The 27,937-nt window shown below is 45.1% G+C and overlaps 1 protein-coding gene across 5 annotated transcripts; it reads right to left on the bottom strand.

Annotated features, from left to right (window-relative positions):
• Positions 1-1,939: 1,939 nt before the first annotated feature.
• Positions 1,940-27,896, bottom strand: LOC100715002 (MOB-like protein phocein). Of its 5 annotated transcripts, XM_013145258.3 has the most exons (9): positions 19,505-19,689; positions 16,064-16,126; positions 11,621-11,721; positions 7,767-7,809; positions 7,480-7,566; positions 5,201-5,280; positions 3,730-3,841; positions 3,453-3,611; positions 1,940-2,465 (listed from the first exon to the last, which is right to left on the bottom strand). In XM_013145258.3, exons 1-8 carry the CDS (start codon positions 19,562-19,564, stop codon positions 3,480-3,482), a joined length of 678 nt encoding a protein of 225 aa, XP_013000712.1. In that variant the 5' UTR covers positions 19,565-19,689; the 3' UTR covers positions 1,940-2,465; positions 3,453-3,479. The 5 variants fall into 5 exon arrangements, with proteins under 5 accessions (XP_013000712.1, XP_003463388.1, XP_063115580.1 ...); XM_003463340.5 differs by having other exon boundaries at positions 1,940-3,611; XM_063259510.1 differs by lacking the exon at positions 19,505-19,689 and adding an exon at positions 18,739-18,897 and having other exon boundaries at positions 1,940-3,611.
• Positions 27,897-27,937: the final 41 nt, after the last annotated feature.

The following is a 27,937-nucleotide window of genomic DNA, read 5'->3' as shown; positions in this document are numbered from 1 at the left end:
CACCCCTCCTGGGGTGGCTAGGCCTGGCTGGCATGCTGGGCGCCTTAGGTGTCCAGGCCCAGATGACCAGGTGGAATGGGGAGGGCGGCTTTGGGCTCCTTCTTCTTCACCATCTCTGCCTCCAGGGCTCGAAGTCTGGTCAATTCTGCCTCAAGGCCGGGTGGGCTGTGGCCCTGGTTTGTCTGGGACTTTAAGTCACAAGGATGAACCTCACAGTTCCTTTCCAAGCACTGCTGCTGTGTGTGAGCTGATAAATGGGCAGAACCCAACCCTTTCAACTGTGCAATAGGGCCACCAACTCGGGGTCTGCTCTGCTGGTTTTTGAGGCAGAGCCTTGGTATGTCACCCAGGCCAGAATCAATCTCCTGGTCACAAAGAACCTTCTGCCTCAGCCTCCAGAGGTGGACTACAGATCCTCAATACTGTGCCAGATTCCAGCTCCCAGGACACAGCACACCCTCGGGTGAGGGTGTGATTCACGAGTGAAACTTTTGCCAAACATGTAAAAACCTCCTTTGCTGCTCAATAATTTGCTCAAAACTTTGGAAACAAGCTAGGGGCTGTGGCACAGGCCTGCAGTCCCGGCATTCTGGGAGGCTGAGGCAAGAGACCACCTTGGGCGGCATAAGGGCCTGCCTGGCAAGTGTGAGGTCATGAGTTTGATTCCCAGTACCAAAAAAAAAAAAAAAAACCAAAAAACAAAAACACAATAAAAAGCCCTCTTACCCCCCCCCCCATGACAAAATAACAGGCTTTTCAACAAATGGTGCTAAGGAGGCTGATGCAGGATTTCTGAGTCCAGCCTAGGCCACAGTGAGACTGTCCCGATTTCATTTACAAAGAGAAGGCCTCTTAGCAGCACCCTGTGAACGCTGGATTGCTGCCCCATACCTCCGGATAAACCGCCGTCACGGGTGCCCATTCTGATTTTAGGGTATGTGCGGCCAAAGGAATCAGTCGTGTCAGGGCACCCACTTACCAGTCAGGTTAATACCGAAATGCATTGTGTCCTTCCTTCTTTAGGTAAGTCTCGTGCCTGACAAGAAGCTTGCGGTACTGTACGAAGAATACACAGGCAGGAAAATCACACTGGAAAAGCCTGCAGCCCGGCACTCTGGGAGGCTGAGGCAGTCAAATTAGCAGTTCAAAGCCAGCCTGGGCAATTTAGCAAGGCCTTGTTTCAAAAGAATAAAAAAAGGCTAATAATGTGGACTGGTATCACCCTAAACTCCATTCTTAGTACAGCAGAGAAAACGGGGAATGAAAGAGAGAATTTAAAAAACAAAGTATATAGAAATTAGAATGCAGGGGGGCTGGGGATTGAGCTCAGCGGCATAAGCACTTGCGTGAAGTTTTGAGTTTGATCTTCAGAACCAAAAAAAAAAAAAAAAAAAAAAAAAAAAGAACGTATTTGCCGAAATAAAATTATAGGAAATCCTAAGGCAAGGGGGAAAAAAAGTCATCATATACATAAGGGAAATAATCATGGAGAAGATTCAGTTTTTCATTTTGCTGTGCTTTTTTGAGGCAGGCAGGGTCTCACTATGCAGTGATGCTCGTGCCTCGGCCTCAGGGCTAGGACTAGAAGCAAGAGCCACCCCAACCGGTAGGAAGTGTGTTTATAATCCTAACACACCTCTAACAGCATGATCACACATTTCTAATTTTGCTCAGATGGCAAGAATCTAAGAGGGTCTAGAAACACAAAGGGAACCCTCAGGTCAGGGACAAGGAAGGGGACGCACCGGAGAAGCTGTACGCCACAGGGAGCTGGCGAGCCCAGCTACCGGGCAGTGCAGTGGAGGAGGGGTGCAGTCTCTGCGGCAGGGACTCTGACCATGCCCACTGTGCATGGCGCCTGCATGCATCATGGAAGTTGCCTGCCTGGCCCCGTTGGCGGGGGTTGCAGTCGATATAAACACAGTCAAGGGAAGAAGGCTTAAGGAAAGATTTCATATTTTATTTCCCATTAACACCCCGCTGTATATTCGAATGTGCTGCAGAACTTGGCCAGCTCCCTGGTGCCAGGCACTCAGCATGGGCTTCCCTCAGTCAGGTGGAGGCAGCGCGTCTGGGCGTGATGGTGACGTGACATGCACCCTGGTGCGCCAGCCCTCTCCAAGGGACAGCCTGGGCCACCACACGGCCCGCAGACCTCCTCAAGGGCAGCGGACTGGGACGGACGCACTTGTCTTCTCATCCGTACAGCTTCAGGTGGAAAGGAAGTGCTCCTTGTGTTAAATCTGGGCAAGAGAGGGCTTCGAACATTTTCTTCACTATGTGCTCAATCTCTCCCCCATCTTCACGCCTCCTTACAGCCGGTCTGGCAGTAAGAGCTCTAGTGCTTCAGAAAAACTTCATCCAGTAGATTTTTAGATTGGTAAATCTCTACTTGAATTCTTCTCAAGACATGAATTATAACAAAGTCCAAAAACTGTAGGAACATTCACCAACACCACTGGAACCTGTAAATTATTGCAAATAACCTCACACAGGAGTATAATTCAAGCATAAAACTTTGGGGGAAGGGACATAAATACTACAGTGCTACTTCTGTCTCTATTTAATGCTGCCCAGGGTTAGATTAAAAGGTTAGTATTACTAACAGGAAAGCCAACTAGGATAAGGACTGTTTCCTGCACACTTAAGAGTGATTTCCCAAAAGAGAGAAGCAAGAGCCCATGTCATACAACTTTCCTGTGGTGCTCTGCAATTGCGAGGATGAGGTATAATCTGTAAGCAATTAACACAAGTATCAATAGGAATAAGCTACCCCTCAATCACAGCCTGCTGGGGAGACGCTTCACACTGAAGCGGGGAGCGGGGGGAGGCAAAAGAGCACCCTGCAGAAGCCTGGCCTTAGCAAGCCAAGGGGCACCCTTTCCACGTACGCTGGCCTGGAACGTATTTTATGTAACAGAGGATGACTTAAGTATTACTAACACTTCATGTGCATTTATATTTGGGTATACATGTAATTGTATGTGCATTTCAAAAACCACCCAGAGAATTTTTAAAACACCTTTATCTCACTCTGGAAAAGTTACCAGTTAAGATAAACTACATACTACAAAACTTTCTAACGTATCTAAGCTCAGGGAAAGCCTTCCTACCACTTTAGTAAATGGTTTGTGCAAAACCTCAAGTTTACTCATCTTTTTTACAGACAGGTTTATTTGATGAGGATTGTGATCCAATGATTGTTTAGCAGCAATTTTACCAAACTGTAAATTCTTTTATTAACAGGCATAATAAACAGATAATACTAATCTTATTTAAAAACCATGAGTGCCACTCTAGTGAACACACAGCTCATGAATAACTTAAGTACTTCCCATTTGAAAGGTAACACACAGCATACACACCCTACCCTAACACAGAAGCTGGACTGTGGATACATGATTGATGTGTCTAAAATGATGTATGTACAGAACATAATTAATGTTAATTACGTGAGCGGTACATTTCTCCCATCCCCTTCATGCTTCACTCTCCCCAGAAACTGAATTCTGAACTTCCTCTTCTAAAATCGGAACAATCAAATTATCCTTGGACATCAAATTGTATTTCATCACAAATTTAGTGAACCGATGACATAAAAATGTTTCATTCTGTAGAAAGGAAGAAAAACATGTCATTTTATTATCCAAAATCACTAAAGCAGGAGTCATAACAACACAGATTACTGTCACTCTGATAGGAATCATCAAGCTACTCAAACATACTTACTTCATATTCATCAAATATCTGCCGGTGATGAAAATAAGCATGTGAAAATATTCTGTAAATCCTACGACATACAGATCCTAGTTTTGCTACAGATGATTCTTTTATGCTAACCCTAGAAATAGGAAAAAAAAAAAATCAGATTCACACAGCTGCACAGAATGTTAGGAACCGTGCAGTCCAACCTTCACAGGGCACCAGGGCAGACGTCCACACGACGGAAAGCGAGTGGCGACTGCTTCCGAGTCACCACACAGAGGACGCCAGCACAGCCTGGAGTCCACTCCTCCACCCACATCCCCTTCCCCTCCACTCGGACCACAAGAGGACTCAGCAGTGCAGGGCCGAGGCCCTGCTGAGATTCATGTAAAGTGAATCCCTGACAACTCCAAACTTACCAGAACACACATTTTACGACACTAATACTTTGTGCACTAGAGATGATTAAAATTGCTAACAGGAATTTTTATTCTAAAGAATTAAACTTTGTTTTTTGATAAACCAAAACATTTACATATTTTCTGATTTTTTTTTTTTTTTTTTTTTTTTTTTTGTGGTACTGGGGATCAAACTCATGACCTTGTGCTTGCCAGGCAGGCACTTAAGCCACTGAGCTAAATCCCCAGCCCCTGATATTCTTTTTAAAAGTATGTATATGCATGATATGGAGGCAAAAGTCAGTATTTTTTATATATTTTATATAAGCTTTCTGGTTACAAGTATTTTAACAGGCCTGGCATGGTGGCACACACCTGTAATTCCAACACTCAGGACCCTAAGGCAGGAGGATCACCACGAGTTTGATGTCAGTCTGAGCTACACAGTGAACTCAAGGGCAGCTTGAACTACACAGTAAGACCCTCAAAACACACACACATACACACACACACACACACACACACATTTTTAAAAACCTTAAGTATCTGAACAGACTTAAACAGCAGCCACAAATCTCACCAACAGCACAATACACACACAGCTTCTTCTCAGGTCTTAAAAATCTGTAGGCAAGAATAAGGAATCTCATCAGGTGTGGAGGCACACACATGTATTCTAGGGCTCAGAGCCTGAGGCAGATGGATCTCAGGGAGTTCGAGTCCAAAACCACATTGGACTACATAGCAAAGACCTGTCTCAAACAAACACAGAACAAAACAAGGGAATCCTGCAAACACAAGCAGCCCAGAAAGGGAGTCTGCTCTTCTAGACTGTGGGAGGCAGGCAGGGGACGCAGGAAGCCGGTGTACACCCAGCTATGCCCAGCCCAGGAGTGTCCCAGGGCTGGGGCCCCATCCTGCTGCAATGCCGTAACATAGCTGCAGGATCCCAATCACTGGAAGAAGCCAAAGAGTCCACAGCTTCAAACACAAGCACACACACAGGCATACACTCGCGCTCTACTCTGAGGGCTAAGACATCGATTTTTAAATCAAACCCAAAAGGTGCAGCACAGTGATCAGGAAGCTGTGCTTACCTGCTGGGGAAGTACTTATTGCTATTGAGCAGGCAGGCAGCACCGTCAAGCGTGTGTCTGGTGTAGTCGATGGCAGGGCACTAGGAGAGAGGACAGCGGGTGTCAGCCGTGGCCACCTCACACACCAGGCAGTTACTGTGCAGCCTGAACCCCCAGAAGCTGTGCCCACAGCACAGCCACGCAACGGCGATACCAACAGAACACAGGGATACACCGGGAGACCAAGCTTTACTGGATTCAAGCTGCTACAAGGCTCACTAACCAGCCTTCCGATCACACCCCTCTGTGAAGCCCAAAAGAAACAGTGGCTAGAGCAGGAAGAGGCCTCCTGCTCCAGCCCAACCCCTGGCCACGCACAACTTGCTCCAAGCGCAACAGCCCCTCCCTGGGCGTGCGGGCTGCCAGTTCCCATGGCTCCTGACTGCGCGGTGGCCCGAGAGGGAGGAGGCTCCTCGTGTGTGTACGCATGCATGTGCGTGTGTATGTGTACGTGTATGCCTGCGCTTCTGCAGAGGGCCCACCCCGCCCTGATGCCCTCACCCCAGAGCCAGGACCGGCACACTGCAGCGCTGCTCGCTCACTCGCTCACTCGCCCACTCCCCAGCCCGCCAGCCGCCCGGCGCCCTCCTCCCCACTGAGGAAGGAAGGAGTGAGAACTGCTGCCAGGACACTGCCGCGAGCAGGGGCCTGACCCACCGTGTTCCCAGGGTGACGCCTATCAGCTACCAGGACGGAACGGGCCTCCAGGACTCAGTCTCCCACCAGCGCTCGCCCTCTGGGGACTTGGCAGTCACCACCAGTGAGTGGTCGAGGGAAATGCCACATTGGTCTCCCCAGAGGAGTGTGCTGCACCCTGAGAATTGAAGGACCGGAAACTGCTCTTCCAATAAGCACCATCAATCACACAGGCACCAGACCCTGTTCACACTGGAGAATTTATTCCCTTCCTTCTCCCTGTCCCTGCTCTGCCTGGAATTTTATTCTTTTTCATATGAAAGAATACCACATGTTGACTTTGCAACTATGGTCACTTGTCTTCAAGTGTTAAAGGCTCGTCAGCATGACGACACCTAAAGGTATATCCTGTAGCTTTGATGAGTATCAGTAAAAAGGGATTCTACAGACTTCAAAAGAATGCAGATCATGGCAGATGCAACATGTCATTTAAAAACACCAACTATAAAGAGCCTTGTGAACCAACTGAGGAAAAGTGAATACACAGTGGGCACTATGGGAACTAAAATGTAAAATTTTTAAAGGGGCAATACACAATTGCTACTCTACTTGGGGAGACCATGACAAAAGGATTGAGGATTCAAGGCCAGCCTGGGCAACTCAGCAAGGCCGTCTCAAAACCAAAGCTAAAAACAAGAAAAGCTAAAAGGCTGGTGTGCGTGTGTGCGTGTGCGTGTACGTGTGTGTGTGTGTGTGTGTGTGTGTGTGTTGAGGGTCTTACTGGGTAGTTCAAGCTGCCCTTTAGATGGCGAGCACTCAGCAACCCAACTCTAACCCTTAGTAGTGTGAGAAAAGAAAAAGCAAAAACAAAGCTAAACCATCAAATGCTACTGCTCACTAAATGAGAAAAGAGTATGAACATTAAAAACCTCAAAAACAGTATCTCTACTCATAGACTTGGCATTCATGAGTAAGCAACAGTTCTTGCAATCAAAAGAAATCATGATTCAACAAAACCTAAACAGGTATGTCTGAACCATTACCCAGTGGACCAGCACAACGGGAGTGACATTACTTTGTGATAACTAATAAATCATGAAGTGAGTTCTAGTGCATGTGACTCCCAAATTAGGAGAAATGATTATTAATCATAAGAAATCCTTCAACAGAACTGCGGAAAGAAAGAACACTGAAACAAATAGTAAAATAACAGTGAATTTAAAACTCTAATAAAGCCAGGCTTGGTGGCACAGCTGTAATTCCAGCACTGAGGAGGCTGAGGCAGGAGGACTGCTGTGAGCACAAAGCAGTTCAAAGCCAGCCTGAACTGCACAGTGAAACCGTGCCTCAAAAAGACAAAGTAAACAAAACAAAACAAACCTTTATTAAAATGCGGTGGGCCTGGTGGTACACACCTGTATTCCCACCACACAGGAGGTTTAAGCAGGAGGGTCTCTATGAGTTCAAGGCCAGCTTGTGCCATGTAGCAAGACCCTCAAAACAAACAAACAAAAACTCTAAAAAAAACCCCTCTAGAACATGTTTACCAGTGTCCCAGGGAGACTGAGTTATGACAATCCTGTCTATCATTCGTAAGTCCTTACCTCTTTTGGAGTTTTATGAGCAGCACAAAGAAAAATCCATTGTTCTGTTGCTGTCATCTGAGTACAGGTATCTGGATGGCATTCACTCTGTTAAAAATAATTGCATTTCTTAGTACGCAAATAATAATGCAAACCTTTACCACTGGGGTCACTACATTCCCTGTAAATCATAAGGAAGACATGATCAGATAACATGAGCAAGTCTGTAAGAGCACAGCAAGTCCCAAATGGAGAAAAATATCCCAACTTCAATTACAGCTTTAACTTTAACTTAGACAAAGTATTACCTGAAGTTTGACGGCAAGTCCATTTAGTTCAAGGCAGAACTGCCTGAAATGCAAACACATAAACGAAAATTCAGCTTCATTCTGCATGATTTGCTCTGAGGCGGCATCTCGCTGTGAGCCAGCCTGGCCCGGACTCCAGCCTGCAGTGGTCCAAGCAGCTGGACCCCTCAGCCTCCAGCGTAGCTGAGCTGCAGGCTCGCCCAGCTCCTCAGTTACTTTTCTGTCAAAGACTTACAGATTAAAACAAGAAACGATGACCCCGATCACATTCCATGGCAAAGTCCAGCAAAGTGATTACTCTCTTACATAAGAAAATGGTCTAATTTTTCTGGGAAATAACTTGGAAACATTCACCTGGCTGTTCAGGAAGCATGTACTTTTTGGCTAAGTCACTCTTCTAGGAAGAACCCCTGCCTGCTGAAATCAGAACTGAGCACAGATGCTCACCAGAATCCCACAGGAGCAGTCTTGATCCTCTGACGCAGAAGACAAAACCTACAGGAGTGGGGTTCCAGCTACAGAAACAGGCAGCAGCAAAGGCTAGACTTCCATCCGACTGATGCCGTAGGCTACATGTATTTTCTGAGTTTTGCTCTGACTACAGAGCAAAACACCCCTTAAAAGTTTCAGGGCTCCAGAAGTGTAGCACAGCTGGAGAATGCTTGTTTGCCTTGCCTGCATGAGGCCATGGGTTCAAACACAAGCACCACAAAACTAAAAAAGGTTAAAAAAAAATTTTTTTTTCAGAGGCCAGGACTATAACTCAGTGACACAAGCACCTACCTGGCAAGCATGAGGTCATACGTTTAATCCCGGGTACCAAAAAAAAAAGTCTTCAAACATTACCAAATATAGAAAATCTACAATCCTTCATAATTCCACCACTTTCTATCAAAGATAACTATAATTTACTTGCCAATTTTTTTATGTGCAGATCAAAATATATAGGGATAAAAATCACGTAACTTTCTAACTTGCTTTTGTCAGTAGATCTTGGCAATTTTTCAAGATATATTTCCTTCTAAACTGACAACCAGGGGCTGGGGGTTTAGCTCAGCAACATAAGCACCTGCTTTGCAAGCAGGCGGTCGTGGGTTTGATCCCTGGTACCGATAAAAATGAAAAAGACAAAAAAATAAAAAAATAAATAAACTGACAACCAAGGGCAGAGGATATAGCTCAACAGCACAGTGCCCACCTGGCAAGCGCAAGGTCATGAGTTCGACCCCTGGTACCAAAAATAAATAAATAAATAAATAAAATAAAATAAAATAAAAATAAAACTGACAGCCAGGCATGGTGGTGCACTTGTAATCCCAGCACTCAGGATAAGGCAGGAGGATTATCAGTTCAAGGCTGGCCTAGATCACGCAGTAAGTTCAAGGACACCCTGTACTACAAAGTAAGCCTCTGTCTCAAAAAAAAAACAAAAAAACAAAAAAAACCCCCTCAAATTCATTCATTAATTCTTTAAAAAAACTGACAAAATGGGAATTATGAGGCTTATATAATAACTAAAAGAGTAAGGCTCTTTTTAAAGAGTAGATTTTCTTAGTAAATGGAGAAAGGAGGACACTAAGACACTGAAGTCATCCGTTTTAACAGACAGTTGAAACAAGAAGCCAACCCTCGTGTCCTGAAAGTAACTGATGTTACTGGAGCCCACAATACAGGTCTGAAAACATGAGCTGTAACACGCCTCTCTCCTCCTCAAAAAACGGCCATGTTCTCTCCAGGACTGCAGCTCCCTAGTAAGATTTAGTTCACTATGGGCTGAGGATTTAGCTCAGCGGCATAAGCGCCTGTCGTGAGTTTGATCTCTGGTACCAATAAAAAAATAAATTAATTAAATAAAATAAATAAAAATCTAGTTCACAGTAAAAAACAGATAATCACAAGTATTTCCCCAACAAACAAATGAAAACACTTTTAGGTCTGTCCACTCACAGCTGGGCGCCCCCCTGGCCTGCAGGGCTGGGGTGGGCAGGCAGGAGACCTGTAGAAGACACCACTCCCCAGCCAAACCCCCGGCCCAGCCTCTGCCTACTGCAACACAGGGATGGAGAGACTCACTGGCTACTCAGGAAACCCTTTTCGGGCCATATGACAAAGACAACAGGACACGCGTGTGCTGTTAGTACATGAATTCAGATCCTCCCAAAAGTGGTCAACAGAAAAAAATAACAAATAAAAATGGCACCTAGACAAAGAGAACGAAATTTATATCAAATGTTTGTAAGTTCTATACAAGGTACACCTCAGGTTAAATAAATAGGGAAGAAAATGTTTTCTTAGATTTGAAACAAAAACCTCTACACTAAAATCAGACATTGCTTGTTGGGAAATACATTCACAGTGAAAAACACAAGCAGGATGGAGGCCAGGTAGAGAGCAGGTTCCAGCTCCTAGGCTGACCCCACCAGTGATCCTGAATTCCTAAAAAGTCTGGGTGCTATAGCAAGACCCCACCTTAAAAAAAACAAAGCCGGGGGAATGGCACACACTTGCAACCCCAGCTATGTGACAGAGCAGGCTGAGGCAGGAGGAGCCCTGCACATGAGCGTTCTGGGCTGGCCAGGGCAACTGTTGAGACCCTGTCTCCATATCAAAAATAGAATGGGATAGAGCTCAGCAGCAGTGGACCCTGTTCAGTCTCCAGTACTGTAAAACAAGAAACCAAGTAATAAAGAGCACCCTGGTTTCAGCACCAACACAGAAAGATAGTCATACATGAGCCTGATTAAAACAAACAGAAAGAAATGGTATTACACTAAAATGCTCTGTAAGGTATCAAAAACTGGGAAAAAAGCTATCAACGCATACTTTTAGTAAGTCTGGCTTTGTGTAGTGGTACAAGCTTATAGTTCCAGATACTTAGGAGACTGAGGCAGCCTAAGTAACACAGTGAGACTCAGTCTCAAAAATGACAAAGCATAGCCGGGGATTTAGCTCAGTGGCACAAGTGCCTGCCTGGCGTGCCCGAGGCTGTGAGTTAAGACTCCCCATACCACACACACACACACAAAAGCAGAACAAACTGTACTGTAGAAAGAACTAGGCCCTTGATCCTTTACACTCTCACCCACACGTGCACATGCGCATACACCAAAACTCCATCTGTCCAAGAAACTGGCAAAGTCAAGTCTCAGCTCCCTGAAACTGCCGACTTTCACAAGACCTGAACCAGCACACAGCATCAAGAAGCTTAATACAACAGTGCCTGGGCTGAAGGCAGAGGTCCTCATCACCGCAGATTTGTTTATTCTTTATTCACTCACTCTCTAGAGCTACCCAGAAGGAACCGACTCATCCCGGCTCAGCGCCCTGGGAGTGGCAGTGCCTGCAGAAGCACCTGGGAAGCTCAGGACAGCGACTTCTGAAGGTGACTCTACCCTTCCACCACCAACACTTTCCATTCAAAGACACACTGCAAAGCCGAAGAACTCCTACTTCAGCATTCTAATTACACTAAAAGAAGGCCTGGAAGGACTCAGCAGTTCCTAGGTAATTCTTCATACACCAGGCACACAGTAAGTCCTAAAGGTGACTTGTATAAAGAAAGGAGTTTTTCATGAATGGAAAAATGAACCAAACACAGTTGTGGTTAAAAGATCCAGTTAAGGGAAATCATTTGAAAATCCATAAATGTACAAACATGCACAGACAGCCTTGCAAAACCACCTTGCAAAAAAAGACGACCCTGCAGCATAACAAGGGAAACAGCCCCTGAGCCAGCAGAGCACACGGTGATCACACAAGAGTGGTGGACTCTGGTTTCTGATCTGCACCCCACAGTGTGAGCAGGCACCTGACCGGCAGGCCGCCCTCCCCATGTCAAGCGTCCCAGGGCCTACCTGAGATGTTCATACTTCCACACACCTTCATCTTGGCCTTCAGGCGGTTCAAGGATTCTGTCAATATTGGAGCAATCTGCCCTTATATTCTGCTGGATATACTAGGAACAAAGAGATTCTCAAGGTTAAAACACTGCACTACAGGATACAGGGTATACTAGGGTATACAACTTCTGAACATATAACTGCTGTGGTTCAACTTTTGGGTTATACACTAAAAAGAAAACCAAATTTAGAAACATAAAAAGTAGCTCAGAAAAAAGGGAGCAATCCTGACTTATTCTCCAATTCGAATTCAAAGGAGATATTTACTAGGATTGAAACTGTCATAAAACTTGCAAACCACCCTAAAATCCCAGCTCTCTAGGAGGCTGAAGCAGGAAGACCATAAATTCAAGCTCTGCTCAGATGATCTGGCAACTCTGCAAGATCAAACTAATAATAATAATAATGAAAAAGAAAAAAGGTTACGGGTACAGCTCAGTGTGAAGGCCCCAAGTTCAATCCCCAGTATCAGAAAATACATAAATAAAAGCAAACGATAATCTTCACATGAGCCTAAGACACAGATGACAGATGATGCAAACATAACTGCACATACTGCAGGGTAACATTCCTGTGAAGTGCCAGGAACAGCAAAGTTACAGTAACAGACATCAGACCAGGAGACACTGAGGGCTGAGAAGACAGAGAAGACAGGAACACGCTGCTGAGGACAGGGTGTCTTTCAGGGTGGATCAAACTTCTAAAAGTATGGTGACAGCTTTACAACTTGGGAGTAGAGAACCATTGAGTTTTACTTTTTTTTTTATCAGTACCGAGGATCAAACTCACAACCGCCTGCTTGCAAGGCAGGTGCTTATGGCCGCTGAGCTAAATACCCAGCCCCTGAGTTTTACGTTTTTAAATGGCTATTTTTATGATATGTTAATTATACCCAATAAAAGTTGTTTTTAAAAATGACAAGCAAAAAAAAAAAAAAAAAAGCAAAAAAACTAAGTTGAAAAAGGCAGAGGAAAGAGTACAGATAAACAGAAAGTGCTTGCCTCCCGTGAGGCCTTGGGCTCAATTCCTCCACACCAAGAGCCGTCACTTTCAACTAAAAACAATTAACGTAAGAATTTAAATTTCAGATCTCTTTATTGTTTCATCCATTCTACAAATATGACATCCTGAAATCTGGATAGGTTAGAATTTTAAAGTCCTGTTTAGAAAAGGTCATTAACTATAGGTGTTTCTTCAATCTATATTTTCCATATTTTGGACCATCCTTCTTGAATATGATCACCAGTTGCACAATTACTATGGGATGGAACAGGAGCATTGGGGTACTAAGGATTGAGTCCAGAGACTCCAGCATGCCAGACAAGCTCTGTATCACTTGGATATATCCCTGCCCGTTTAACTCTTCTGAGACACAGTTTCACTAAAATGCCAAGACTGGCCTTGAACTTATGATCCTCCTGCCTCAGCCTCCCAAGTAGCTGGAATCAGAAGCGTGTACTTCTGGAGTGCGTAGTAGCTCACACAATCTTGACATGGCTTGTAGTCCCAGCTACCTGGGAGGATCAAGGAGGTCTGCTGGGGCCCAAGTGTTCAAGGTCAACCTGGGCAAGGTCTCACTGTGACACCATCTCAAAACAAACAATAAAAGCACTTTAGAGGGAGGGGATGAGTTACAGCATGTGCTTACTGCATTCAAGGCCCCGTCTAATCCAGCACTATGGAAGGAAGGAAGGCAGGCAGGCAGGCAGGCAGGAGGGCAAGAGATGCTGAGGTAGGTTACAGTGGCCAGAGACAGATCTCACCAGTCTGGGCAAAGTAACTCAAAATCTTCCAGAGAGTTGTCACTCTAGGTGCCCTAAAGAGCACACCCATCAATATGCATGTTCTGAGTTTGCGTGTATCAGTTAAGAACAAATTTAAACTTAAACATCTATGAGGAGTGAACGTGTGACTGTTAAGAGAAGTTTGGAAGCAGAAGTGGTGACATGCTCCTATAACTCCAGCACTTGGGAGGCTGAGGCAGGAGGATCATTCTGAGTTCAAGGCCAGCCTGGGCTACATAGTGAGTTCCAGGCCACCCTGAACTCAGTGAGACCTTGTCTTGAAGGAAAAAAAAAAAAAAAAAAAAAAAAACATCAGGCCTGATGGTACAGACCCCTAACCCTAGCACTGGGAGGCTGAGGCAGGAGGACTGCCACAAATTGGAGGCCAGACTGGACCCTGTCTCAAAAAACTAAAAACAAAAACAAACCAAAATCCAAACAAACAAGGGTTTGGAAATCACTCAGACTTGGAGCTTCAGTGCAGGCAGGAGAGATCTGGAGCTGGCATGCAGTCTGACCTTTCTGCTTTTCTTTTTTTTTTTTTTGGTCTTTTTTTTGTCTTTTTCATTTTTATCGTACCGGGGATTGAACTCACAACCGCCTGCTTGCAAGGCAGGTACTTATGCTGCTGAGCTAAATCCCCAGCCCCTAGACCTTTCTGCTTTTAACTCAACACAGAGAAAGTGACCCTCATTGGAGCCCACCCTCTGAGTCACTGACCTCAGAGCCAACAACAGCACCAGTGGCCTGAGAGAGGCAGCTCAGTTCTCACGCACCAGATGTGATCCCGAAGTATGGTGAAAGCCAGAGCTTTTTTGGGTTTTTTTGGTGTATGACAGTAAAGGACACATTCCGGCCAATTCCCCCCAAAACACAGCCCCTCACTACTCACACACTGATCCCACTGCTTTTAACACTTTCTGCAGCTGCTCCAACTTCCCCTTCCCGGGTGTCTTCAGTTACGCTTTAGTGGCTGCCTCAGTATCCCGAATAGATACAAGAATGTCTCCCTTCTGTGCTCATTCTGATGTTCAGGAAGCGCCAGGAGTCACAGGGTGCCAGACAAGGTAGATGAGGACGGGTGCCCTTCATTTTGTGAGTCTGCCTTTCTGCTGGATAGGACGCAGCAGCAGCACTCACTGAATTTTCGATCACAGCTCATAAAGACTCTCAGGAAAGGAACTTCCTGAACAGCCTCAGAAGCGGCATGGCAATGTGTCTTTTACTGTAACACATTCTTTTAAAATAATCAAATGCTGTATTTGATCTGCCCTTATATACTGGAGGATAAAATAACTAATGATAACAACAACAAAGGAACTAATAATAAGTAAAACAAAAATGCAAATCTTTAAAACATGTTATGGGGGGGTTTAGTCACCAAATAACAATGCTATTTCTCTTTAATTATTTCCTACTCTGACAATCATTCAATTAGTTGAGTTCAATTCATTATAAAATCAAATTTGGTACCCTCTTTTGATACATAATAACATACACTAAAACATACTAGGTCTGATTATAGTTTAATACACCACTTTGTTTTGTAAGACAGGGTCTTGCCATGCAGTTCAGGCTGGTCTTGAACTCACACATAGTCCATAGTGGCCTAGAAATCACAGCAATCCTTCTCCCCTCAGCCTCCCAAATGTTGGGATTACAGGCATATGCCAACACACTGGCTAATACACCATATTAAAACAAGTTTCAATGGGCACTGCATTAGTAGTGGAATCTGGTTCCTACTAAAAAACACCGGAATGCTAAGAGATGCAAATTAAAACAACACTGAGATTCCATTTCACTCCAGAAAGAATGGCTGTCATCAAGAAATCAACCAATAACAAATGCTGGAGGGGCTGGGGGAAAAAAAAAAAAAAACCCTTCACCATTGTTGGAGGGAGTGTAGACTGCTGTAACAACTGTAGTAATCAGTGTGGCGATTCCTCAAAAAACTACGACTAGAGGTCCCATTCCACCCAGCTACTGTCCTTCTTGGCATCTTCACAAAAGAATGAAAAACATCATACCACAGCAATGTATGTGCACCCATGTTTACAGCAGCACAACTGTAATAGCCAGATCTTGGAAACAACCTAAATTCCCATCGACTGAAGAATGGGTAAAAAAGGTGTCTATTTTTACTCTGCAGTACTATTCAGCCATAAAGGAGGATTAAACTAAAGACTTTTATAGGTAAATGGATGCAATTTTAGACCACACATAAATAAGACACACATGTAAACATTCTATTATCTCACTAGTGTGAGAAGCTGAAACAAACATATATACGTATACATATGCATATGTAAAAACAGCTAAGATGGTTACACCACTGACTGCTCTGCATTCATTGAAGAGAAAGCTTTGTGCTGGTATTGTTCAGACAATTGAACGCAGGGGTCCTGCGCTCTGGGCGAACAATTTGGTGCTAACAATGCCCACATGTATGTACCATTGTTGTCCCCTATGTTTTGAAATTTTGAGTTTTCTCTCTTTGAAATAAAATGGGACTTGGAAAACACATACATGTACATATATATATAGGAATGCATAGCTATATCAAGAGGTAAAAATGCTAGGGTCTTGGGATTGTAAAGGAAACTTTTCCTACCTGCTGAACAGCAAGTGTACTGTCCATTTCATCAAATGACTCATCAGGCCAATTATAGAAATCCTATAAAAATAAATAAATAAACTGTTAAATGCCTGGCAAATACAAGGTCACAAGTTCGACCCTCCTGACCATAACAAAAAACAAAAAACAAAAACAAAACAAAAAAACACTGCTAAAGCACAGAGTTACAAAGAGGATGCAGTGACATTAACTTCAGGGTTGTTTTGGTTTTTTGCAACTTTCACTATGCAGTTCAGGCTGGCCTCAAACTCACAACTAGCCCCTACCTCAGCCTCTGAATACTGGGATTACAGGCATGTACCCCCTACGCCCAGCTAACTTCAGCTCTCAATGAAGATTCTGAGTTCATATCAGATTGAGGGAGAACATTTACAAATTATCAATGAAATAAGTAATCTTAGATGGTATTTTAAAATACATATCAAGATTTTAAAATACATATTACCATTTTTCAACCATAAATCCCTCAACTATAATTCCTATCAGCTTGTTAAATGTTACTTAACTAAGAAAATAAATCAGATGTTTTTGTCTATGATTACTGAATATTCCTTAAAAAGTTACACTTGAAAAAAAAATCCCCAGACATCAAAAAACCAAAGCAGCTTTTTATCTAAAGAGTTAACATCAGTGGCTAATTTATGGCTCCATGAGTAATATTTTAGATAATTATAAATTATTACAATACTAACTAGAGTTTTAAATTTCTAAACAGAAATCAGACCATTATGTGTGGCTCAGAGGTAGCTCACAGTGGGTATGTGTGAAGCCCTGGTCCATCACAAACATGGGGCCAGGAAATCCCAATGACAACTTGGAGGGGCCTCGAACCCAGGCCAGCACTCTGCCACCGCTATTATAGCCCCGGCCCTAAGGGGCACCCTGCTCTGGTTCTGCATCCTCTATAGACTCTTCTAAGTGATTAAGAACCTCACTTGTATGATTTTCACCAAAGTTTACCTCTGCATTCTTAATAGGTAGCCCAATACCTGATACACAGTTGGTCCTCAATAGGAAGAAAAAGGTAATCAATACATAAACCTGTCAAGATAGCAAACCAGGTGGCATGGTGGTGCACACTCATGATCCTAGTACTTCAGAGGCTGAGCCAGGTGGATCACTATGGGATCAAAACCAGCCTGAGCTGCATCATAGACTCTGTCTCAAAAACCAAAAACAAATAATCTTGAGCAAACAAAAGCAAGCTAAAGAATACAGAGTATATGCTCAGACAATGCAAGACATATTGATGGCTGGAATGGGATGGGGTGGGGGTCAGAAAACAGGAAAATGTCATACAGAGGGACCCAACTCTCTGGCAACATCTTAGTTCTAAGGGTAGTGATGGGAACAAACACTTTATACTATCTTCTGATTTCACAGATGCCCTATCTGAAAGAAAAGACAGAGCTACCTTCCTTCAGGGAAAATGTCAAGAGATAAAAGTCTTGTAAAAGTTGTTCCACAATGCCTTTTCTAGACAGTATTGAAACATTTAAAAACAGCTTTTAAATTCTCCCTACATGATACTTCTATCAAAACACACTTCTATCAAACTGCTTTGCTCACTCTTTCATTTAAAATATTAAAGGCAAATTGTTTTAAAAATATTAGCACATACATGTATAGTATCATTCAGAAAAGATGCAAAGTTAATTGAGAATGAAATGTTTTGCCTCATTTTAACTATATTTTAGACACTTGAGAGATTAAAAAAATCCAATTTGCAAGGCATGGTGGCTCACGCCTGTAATCCCAGCAACTCACAGGCAGAGGTAGGAGGATGGTTGAGGAGTTCGAGACTAGCCTGGGCTACAAAGTGAGCTCAAGGCCAGCCTGAACTGCATAGCGAGACCTCGGTCTCAAAAAATAAAACAAAACAAAAAAAAAAAATCCAGCTTAATAAATGTTCTCATCCAATTCAGTTAACATTCACTGTGCCTGTATTTCAGTACAGCCAACTTTTTAAAAAAATGTTGGATAAAAACTAAGCATATATACCACCCACCCGATCTTTTTGAAATAAACCTTTTTATTGACGGAAATTCATGTAATGAGTTTAGGACTGCAGTTCAGTCAGTTTTGGGCTGGGAGTTTAGCTTGGCAGCACAAGTGCCTGCTTGACAAGCAGGAGGCCGTGAGTTCAATCCCCAGTACCAAAAAAGTCATTTTTTTCTTTCAATCTTAACCTTTTGTTACATTTTAATCTTGATTTATGACTGTGAAAAATGCAAAGGAATTTTCCGATACATGTCCTAAATCCTAACCGTAAAGCAAACAGATGTGTTACAATTTACACTTAAAGTAAGTTTAAAGTAACAACTTCTGGCTACAAGCTAGAGCCCATTTATGCAGACAAAAAGCCCTGGGTTCTGCCTCAGCAGGGAAAAAAAAAAAAAAGTTGATCATTTAAAAATCAGAAATAATGTTGCTACAGAATGCAAAGTAGTTACCTGAGAAAAGAACATTTACAAGAAAAGCTTGAAAATGTACAAAGACAGCATACCTAGCAATTCCTAGCAGCTACCTGTAGAAGTACAGCAACTGACAATGTAAAGCAATTCTATAATAAGACTTTAAAAACAATTCAGTAGCAGAAACAACTTAAAAAGAGAAAAGGTCACTAATGAACTAAAAATCTGGACACTAACCTTAACCTAAGCACTGATTCTCCGGGCTTGGTTTCCTTATCTTGTGCAGCACATTTGGGAGGTCTAGCTCTAGAATATGCTTCTTTTGAAAGGCCCCCTTCCCACAACTCTGTCTAAGAAATTAAATCTATTCTCGGGCACGCGAGCACAGCCCCTACCACTGTCCCTACCACTTTAACAGCTTAAGCATATTTCTTCTGGTTTGAGAGCAGCTACTCCTTGACAAGCCATTTCATCTTGGATTCCTCTGGTCGGGTCGGAAGACCAATTTGGAGTTTTTTCTTCCGCGAAGCCTGCCGTCTCGGGCCAACCATGAACAGCAGAGCCCCTCAGCCCAATCGCCCCTACAGAGGCAGTGGGACGTCACCAGCGGATTCCCACCCGGCTTCGGGCACGGCGGCGAGGGGTGACGCCCAGCACAGGAGCGGGACGCCGCGAGGAGCAGGGTGCGGGACCGGCGGGGACCACGGAAGAAGCGCACGCCCGCGAACGGCCCCGCGCCCACCCTTCCGACCCGACCCGACTGCGGGGACCTGGGCTCTGCCCGGCCCGACCGCGCCCCCGGGCCTGAGGCGAGGAGAGGCCGAGGCCAGCCCGGCGCCGAGTCCCCTCCTCACCCCGCTGCCGCGGGTCAGGCTCGGTCCGGAAACGCAGGCCGCGTCCCGCCGCCATCGCCCCGCCGCCCTCGCCCGCGCCTTCGGCCGCCCCCGCTCTCGGGTTCCACCACCCTGCCCCAGAGGCCCGGCAGGCGAGGCTCGACGGGTACCTGCGCCTTGGTGCCCGGCCTGTTCCGCCTCAGCACTGCCGTCCCCTCCGCCATGACCATAGTGCCGAGTCGGAGCGGCCAGCGTCGGTACCCGGATGTCGGGGCGCTGCTGCCGGGAGGCGGGGCAGAGGCGCTCCCGGCAGGGCTCGGGGAGGGGCGACAAGACGGAACAGCCGGCGCCGCGCGGGGCACGTCGGGAAAGGGGAAGGGGCGGGGCGGGCGGCCGGAGCGGTGGGGGCGCGGAACAGCCGCGGCCGCGCGAGGCACGACGGGAGAGGAGGGCGGTGCGGGGACCGTCGGCGCGCAGCTCGGACGAGAAGGGGGCGGGACTACGGGGGCAGGGGGGGCCCGGGCCACCTGGCGGGCGGACGGGGCGGTGTTACCTGGCAGAGGAACAGGGGTCACCTGGCGGGGGTACGGGGTCACCTGGCGGAGCAACAGGGGTCACCTGGCGGGGGTACGGGGTCGCCTGGGGGAGGTCGAGAGGCCCTGGCTGGCGCGGGCCGGGGCTACCCGCGACCCCCAACAGGCCGCCCGGAAACATCCACTGTAACCTCAAAGGCGGGCCCTTCGCAGCGAGGCGACTGCGCGACCGGGCCCGCGGCCTGGGGCCTCGGGTGCACCGCGGACTCGGAGCTGGCGGGGCTTCGCGAATCTGCAGAGGAAAGGACGGGGCGAGAGCTAACGTTTTCCTGGTGTTTCCGGGTTTTATCAGTTCCTCTTGGAGCGTTGGCACGTGCACAGGGCACCTCTTAAGTTTTTTCCATCCCCCTCCCTGCGCTCCCTCGCGCCTCTTTCCATCTCTTGGCCCCCTCTGCTTTTGGAAGGTCTCTGCTTCCTATTGTCTTATTTGTCGGTTATGTATACTGTGGGTTTCTCATATAAGAAACCGTGTGCTGTATGTCGGACTTGTTTCATTTAACATTCCAGACTCCAGGTGCATCCATTTTCTTACAAATTAATCAGCTTTATCTTTCTTTAGGTGTTGTGTTCGCCTAAAAAACCAGAGCCAACAGGGCGTGATGGCGCACACCTGTAATGACAGCATTCTGAGAAGCTGAGGCAGGAGGATTGCTGTGAAATGGAGATCAGCCTGACCTCCACAGCAAAACCCTGTCTCAGTTAAAAAAAAAAAAAAAAGGAAAAATAAAGTGACACATGATTCTACTTGGGATTTCTCCTGGCTAGATATCTTGGAAATTCTGATACTTTAGATTTATAAAGTTTTCTTTAAAGCTTTAAGAGACTTCCATTAATATTAAACTTTATTCTTGCTTTCATACTTCGGGGTAAAAAGAAGAATTCTTTGTGGAGTTTCCATTACAAAGAAAGAGATTTTCAGGAATTTATTCAAACAGCACCTACATGAATAATGCCAGCCCAAGCCTATGTCCATTCTTCCCATTTCATTGCCTGAAATATTCAAATCGCCTCCTTTACCTGAAACATTCTAGAAACGTGTCACAACACGTGATCTTACTACTGTGGGGTTGGTTTCCCCTGGCTGGGTGGGTATTGAACCCAGGCCTTTGGTACACTTGAGGTAAGAGCTCCACTTATCTTCCCAAGCCCTTGACTAAGCTCTGTTTAAAATTTTCTTCTCCCCCGTCCTCCAAAGTTAACCTTGGTTATAACATTCTCCTGTTTAAAGACCATGATCTTCAGTCTGACGCAAGAGTGAAAATGTGAAGGTTATGAAGTGGAAACATTCTTCCTGTGCATGAGGCCATGGTTTCCATGAGCAGAAAACGTCAGCTGTCCCTAAAATGTCTTGAGAACCTCGAGAAGCCATTCCATGTCCTCCGAAGGCAAAAAAGCAGACAGGAGGACTGGAAAGTTCTTAAACTGAGCAGAGTTAGAGCCGAGTTTTCTGTGACTGGGAGTGGGTTGTGAAAGAGCTGGGCAGCTGGAGCGGGGTTTGCAGGGAGGTCTTCCTTTCCGGAGGACACACACTTGGCAGCCCTTCCTGGGAGACTTCATTCTGTGCTCCTGGCACCAGCTCCAAGACTAACACCTGCCCATTCTTGTCTTGCTTTTGCAACAGACTTTGGCCTAGTGGTCCAGCTCAGAGCCCATTTGTCCCTCTTCGACCAAGGAAAGGGAACTCTATCTGCAGCCAAGGGACAAATGTTTCTAGCCTCATCCCTGAGTAGCCAGGAACTGATGGCTCCTTTCTCCTGCTGCTGGGCATTGCCAGGGTTAGGAGTGCAGCAACTGGCCTTGTTTGAAGGGAGCCAAGCTGAGAGCTGGGCAGAGCGGTGGGTGACGCACTGAGTGGCTGCAAGATGCCTCAGGCATGCAGAGGAGCAGGATGTGCCACGGCAGGGCAAGAGGAGGCGTGGAAGTATGCTCCTAGATGAACGAGTCACGGCCCACTCGTGGCTATCTTTGACAAGTTTTCTCTAAGTTGTAACAGACAAGTGCTTGGATTTATGGCGTGCGAACTTGTCTAATGAGACACTGAGCTCTCAGGGTTGGTTTTTTCCTAGGACAGGAATGTTCCAGAATGATGTTTGATCAGGTCAGTGATTGCAGTCAGACTCTAGATGACCCACAAAGATAACCATCTTTCAGAACTCTCTCTTCAGGGTTATTTTTCACACCGAGTAGGCGGACCTGCAGAAACAACTCACTGTGGAAATGAAGTATGTCACTTTTAGGTCATAAAAGGCATTGCCACTTTAGCCAGGTGTGGTAGTAAACAGCTATAATTCCAGCACTCGAGAGGCTGAGGCAGGCAATTGTAAATTCAAGCTCATCCTGGGCAATTTAGCAAGATGGCTGTCTCAACAAATAAACCAGGCATGGTAGTGCACACCTATAATCTCCCACTCAGGAGGCAGAGGCAGGAGGATTACCTAAACTACATAGCAAGACCTTGTCTCAAAAAAACAGAAAAAATACAAAGCACTGGGAGATGTAGCTCAGTGTAAAGGCCCTGGGTTCAACAGCCCACAAGTATAAAATATAATAATAAACAGTATTTTCTGCCTGTTAGATCACTCGCCTAGGTACAAGAGCAGCTGTAGGAGGGGTCTACACAATGAAAAACTGAGGCCCTTTGACAAAGGCAGGTCAATTTCACACTAATCTCTAAAGTTACGCATTTAGTTGTTCACCATGTTCTCCACATTATTCATCCTTGTGTCACCACTGCTTAGCAACACTCTTGGCATGTTTTAAAAATGAGTTTAATATGCCTGGAATCCCAGCACTCTGGAGGCTCAGGCAGGACTGCCACAAATTCAAGGCCAGACCTTGTCTCAAACATACGTTTTAATTTCAATATAGGGTCTAAATCACTAAGTACTCCAAGTTAGGCTCAAACTTGGCAGTCCTCCTGCCTTGGTCACAGTGCTACAATTTCTGGCATGCACCACCAACCCTGGCTTTGACGTTCAACTCTGCATGTCTTTAAGAACTAGGTTTAATATGTAGGGCGGTAGAGGAATTGGAGCCTTCTTGTATCCCTCTGCCTCCAGGGCCTGAACCCAGGCCTTATACAAGCGAGGCGAATGCTTTCCACCCTGCACTACATCTCTAGTCCTTTCTGAGGCTTCTAATAGGAAAAATTTTTAATAGGAAGCCAAGATCAAAATATTGTTAAAAGACTTAAAATACCTAAAGAAACCATGGTAGAACTTTTAAATATTGGAGAATTTTTCAGAGTCTGACATAACACCCAGAACTCCAAAAGGAAAAAATTAATCCAAATACACTAAAATAACTTCCTATAAGTGCTAAATATAACCAAAATCAAAGCCAAAATGAAGGGGGAGGGAAAAACTTATCAGAAAAAACAAGAAAGCTTGACGCACAGGAGATGAGGAAACCCGCTCAAGGCCCAGTGGCTGGGCACCTGCCAAGTGAGGGACCCAGTGCAAAGGCCAGGCCCGCTCCGTCAACCTGCAGTGCTGGTCTGGAGACCTGAACAAAGGGCTGGAGATCCAAGGAGCGCGTTCCAGCTCGATCTATCCTCACAGTTACTGGTATCCATTCTCAAGGGCCCACGCAAACCTGCTAAATCAGCATTTTTTCCCACACTAGTCCATTGTTTGCTTGGCAGAAGTGCTTAAGAAACATGTTTTAGATGGTGAGGTTATATTAAACAGGACAAAGAACTTTGTGAGAAATTTAGGGTCTTGGGAATGTAGAACTACATCTCAGTGTGGTGTTTACCCTTTTGCTCAACAGGACAATGTTACAAAGGAGAAAGGCAAAGGGAAGATTGTTTAAAATAATTTTTTTGGCACCAGGGATCATATTGACAACCTTGTGCTTGCCAGGCCAGGCACCTGTATCACTGAGGTATCCCCTGGCCCTCAAAATTTTTTAAAGGCAGAGAAAGATTCTAACTGGTACCACATACTGGTGCTCACAAGATTCCGCCATTCTAGCTCTTTACGCAGCTGGACAGGTTATGAAACAAGACAGCTCCTCTGGCTCCTGGGGAGCTTCTAGGCACAATCCTAGGATCTAAATTTGACAAAAATTAAGCCTCAGCACACCAGGCACAGGAATACATCTGTAAATGTGGGCACGCACACTCACACAGCACGCTACTTGGGCTGGGGGTGGGAGATCAGCTCAGTGGTAATTTACCTAGCACATTTCAAGCTGGGGCTTCATCTCAGTGCCACCAAAAATCAAAAACGGCAACCCTTATCCAATGAAATGACCAGAAGTCAGACTGTCACTGTGTCATTTCCCACTACCTCATTCAGACTTCAGTCTACTTAAAAGGACTGGAGGTTTAGAGTAGTTGAGTGCTTGCTTAGCATGCTGGCCGAACTCAATCCCCAGCACTGCAATATTGTATTGGGGATGCAATCCTTAAAAGACATCAAATGGGGACAGGGGTTTAGCTCAGCAACTCAAGCCCTGTGCAGTGAGTATGAGGTCTGAGTTTGATCTCTGACACCAGGAAAAAAAGAAAAACAGCCATCAGACAAAGGGTTGGGCACGATGGCACATGACATAATTCCAGCAGTCAAGAGGCTAAGTTGAGGCCAGTCTGTACTACACAGTAAGACCCCTTTTAAAAAAAAAAAAAAAGAGACTAGTTTGCAAGGAACTAAAGCCAGAAAGATTTTTTTTTTTTTTTTGTCTTTTTCCTTCTTATTGGTACCGGGGATCAAACTCACGACTGCCTGCTTGCAAGGCAGGCACTTATGCCACTGAGCTAAATCCCCAGCCCCCCCGCCAGAAAGATATTAAATAGTTAGTGCTAGCAGACTCCTATGCTGGCTAACCGACCCCGACCCCGGTACAGGGACTGCCTGGGTTTGAATATTAACTCTTTCTCCCCAGCTGCTATGCATAGATCCAGCTAGCTCTGCCAGTCCCTCCATTCCTAACAAGTGTTTTACTAAATGTCAGACACTATTTGGTGCCATTCATGCCTCACAGATGTTACCACCAGAACTGAAAACTGTGCTAAGTGCTTAGAAGTAAAAAGTAGCATCTCGTGTGCCTGGGTCTAAACCCTGGTTTTGCCACCTCCCGATGGGCTAGGCAGCTTTGGTTATTATTTAACTCTCTGCACTGCAGTTCCACCTGGAAGATGAGCTCCCATGTGAAAAACAGGCCAACCATTACCCATAAAACACCTAGAAAGTGCATCTGAACGGTTATTACTGTTAGTGCCTACCCTGAAAAATAGAAGGCACTCGATCTATGTTAACCATTGTCTTGCTGCCCCACCCCCTTTTCAAGACCGGGTTTTACTATACAGTTCAGGCAGGTCTTGAACTCATAGCAATCCTCCTGCCTCAGCCCCAAGTGCTGGGTTACTGGTGTGCACCACCACATGGCACGTCTTGCTTTGAATTTTCTGCCAATATGTTGTAGTGCCAAAAACTGGAAATGTTGGCTGGGAAGTCTGGTGTACACCATAGTACTCTGTGAGGCTGAAGAATCACAAGTTTCAGCCATCTTGGAAAACTGAGCAGGACATTGTCTCAAAACAAAAATCAAGGTCAGGGTGGTAAAGCTCAGTTCAAAACCCAACAATGCATGCCCACCCTACCCCAGAAAACTGGAAGTATTCCATGTAAGAAGAAAACTTTTCTAAATATAGAACTTTAGAAACACACAAAAGAAGACTACAAAAACTGTATTCTGCAAGTTTGTTACAATTGAAGCCAGAATGTTACTAACTTTATTTCCCTAAAACTCTCAATCTAATCTGTAGCTTTGTATCAATATCAATCATTTATGCAATAGATATTTTTCAATGTGAAAATTCATTTACCTAAACTCGTACTTCCCAAAATTCTCTTCAGATTAGTTGAAATACTGAGAGGTCTAAAGTCATTTTAAATTAATAAACATTAACCACTCATTTACATATTTTATTTGGAAGTATTTATACCAGTACAGTGAAACTAAACTTTAGAGATCGTGGATGTCATCAGTTTAGATATCATAAGTTTATTATAAAAGACATGGAAATTATTTACATGATGAAAGACTGCAGAACTTCAGTGGAATGGGCAGCGCTGTGTGACACCATTTCAACAGTGACTTACTTCACTCTACGTATTTTCCAAGAATGTCGCCGTCTCTAAATAAGAAATAATCCTACAAATACAGAAACTATTAGTAAAGGCAGGCAATAACAAATGTTCAACTTCTCTTCAGAGTGAGTTAGTTAAGTGTACATACCTTGTCATCTAGAACTACTTTGGTGCCTCCATATTCTGGAAGAAGAACCTTATCTCCAACTTTCACACTAACTGGTTGGATCTCCCCACCCTTAAGAAAATAAGGAAATTTATTAGTAAAGACATTAGTACACATCCATAAGTAACTAACTTGTAAACCCCTACCACTAATGAAGTACTGCCACTCAAATCCAGGATGCTGTAAAGGTATTCACTGTTAAGTGATATTAACCATTCTTCACAACAAAAACATCACCATAGAATTGCAATTTGAAATAATGAACATACAGTGGCTTAAACTAAAACCTGATCGCAGTATTAAGAACCAAAATAGTATAGTGGAAAACTATAGTTAGCTAACCAAAACTAACTTTGTAAGTGTAGGATATTAACTTAGGATTGCTGAAATAAAGCAGCTATTAAAATCATACACAAAATGGTCATTTGACTTCTATTTGACCTAAAAATACAAATACAGCATTCATTTATTCTGCATTTTGGCAGATTTGGAGAAGACCTACAGGACAGTTCCACCTGCTTCTGCCATAAAGATGCCAAATAAGGGCTCCCTGGCTACAAGGCTGGAGCCAAGTTCAGTACTGTGGTTAAACCACAGTTGGGGGCCAATTATATTATTACCAAGCCACACCACTTTAAGCATAACTCTTCTGAGAAAATGACAGGTGACCAAATAGTTACGGATAGTAATTTTAAAATTCTAGAAATCCTCACCATCTAAAGCAAGTTAATTTTACAACTATTATCCTTAAAGTGCAATTTCACTTTAAATTTCATCCTAAATATAAGGCCACTTTTAATAACCCACGATTTTTTCTTCTATTTCACACAAAAAATTAATCCCACAGCAATCCTTACCTTTCCCTTTGAGCCCGATCCCACGGCTACCACAGTTGCCTGCAGTACTTTGCCTTGAGATTTTTCTGGAAGCATAATGCCACCTTTGGTGACAGTTTCAGCTGCGCTTCTTTCAACCAATACTCGGTCAAACAGCGGGAGAAACTTCCGAAATGCCTGGCCTGCCTGTGAAGAGAAATGTTGAGGTCAGACCACACTATGCAATTCATCTTTAATAGCCAATGCTATACAACTGTTATACACAACACGTTTTGGCTTTCATCACTAACAGCGAACTCAGAGTATCCGTTCGGGGGAGGAGTCCGCGCCGGCAGGTGCGATTTCCACTCCATACGTCTGTTACTACAATCAAGACTCCGTTTAAGGGCAGGCGGGATTTACCCAAGGTCAAGTATTTTCCTTCCTGGAGATTCTGGTAATTTGCAGGAAACCCTGGGGCTGGACCTCTGCTCGGGACCATGCTTTCTCCAGGACATCGCACCCCAAATCCTGCAGACCGCTGGGGCTCGCGCGTCTTGGCTCCGCGTGGGAACCGCACCCGGGAGGAAGAGGCGGTGTGGCTCGTCCCATTTTGCAGAGCCTAGAGGTCCCGGACACAGAGCAGCCTGTTTCAAGGTCCCCAGCTTGCGCTGTCCGGCCGTCAGGCCCGCGGGACTCACCATGGCTCCAGCCCCCAGCTCAGCTAGCTCCGCTAACGCGCCGCCGCCGCAAAGAGAAACCCGCACTCTGGCCTACGGACACGTGAAAAGGCCACACAGCGCGCATGCGTGCTCGCTCCCGCCAGGCCACGCCCCAGCCACGCCCTCATCTTCGGGCGCCAGGATTGGCCGCGGCTGCGGGAGCGGGGCCAGACGGAAAGAGGCCCTCTTTCTAGGCTGTTCTAGGCCTGTCG

Source organism: Cavia porcellus, unplaced genomic scaffold (assembly GCF_034190915.1).
Source record: "Cavia porcellus strain 051 isolate PalLab524CR breed Dunkin Hartley unplaced genomic scaffold, mCavPor4.1 scaffold_12, whole genome shotgun sequence".
NCBI lineage: Eukaryota > Metazoa > Chordata > Mammalia > Rodentia > Caviidae > Cavia > Cavia porcellus.
This window is presented reverse-complemented; position numbering and strand designations above follow the sequence as displayed.

Excerpts from the sequence above, each read along its gene's own strand:
- LOC100715002 (XM_003463340.5), bottom strand. The coding sequence starts at position 19,564 with ATGGTCATGGCGGAGGGGACGGCAGTGCTGAGGCGGAACAGGCCGGGC. Across the intron at positions 7,810-11,620 it reads TGGAAGTATGAACATCTCAG|GCAGTTCTGCCTTGAACTAA; the intron begins GTAGGCCCTGGG and ends TTTGCATTTCAG. Across the intron at positions 3,842-5,200 it reads AATAAGTACTTCCCCAGCAG|GGTTAGCATAAAAGAATCAT; the intron begins GTAAGCACAGCT and ends TCCTATTTCTAG.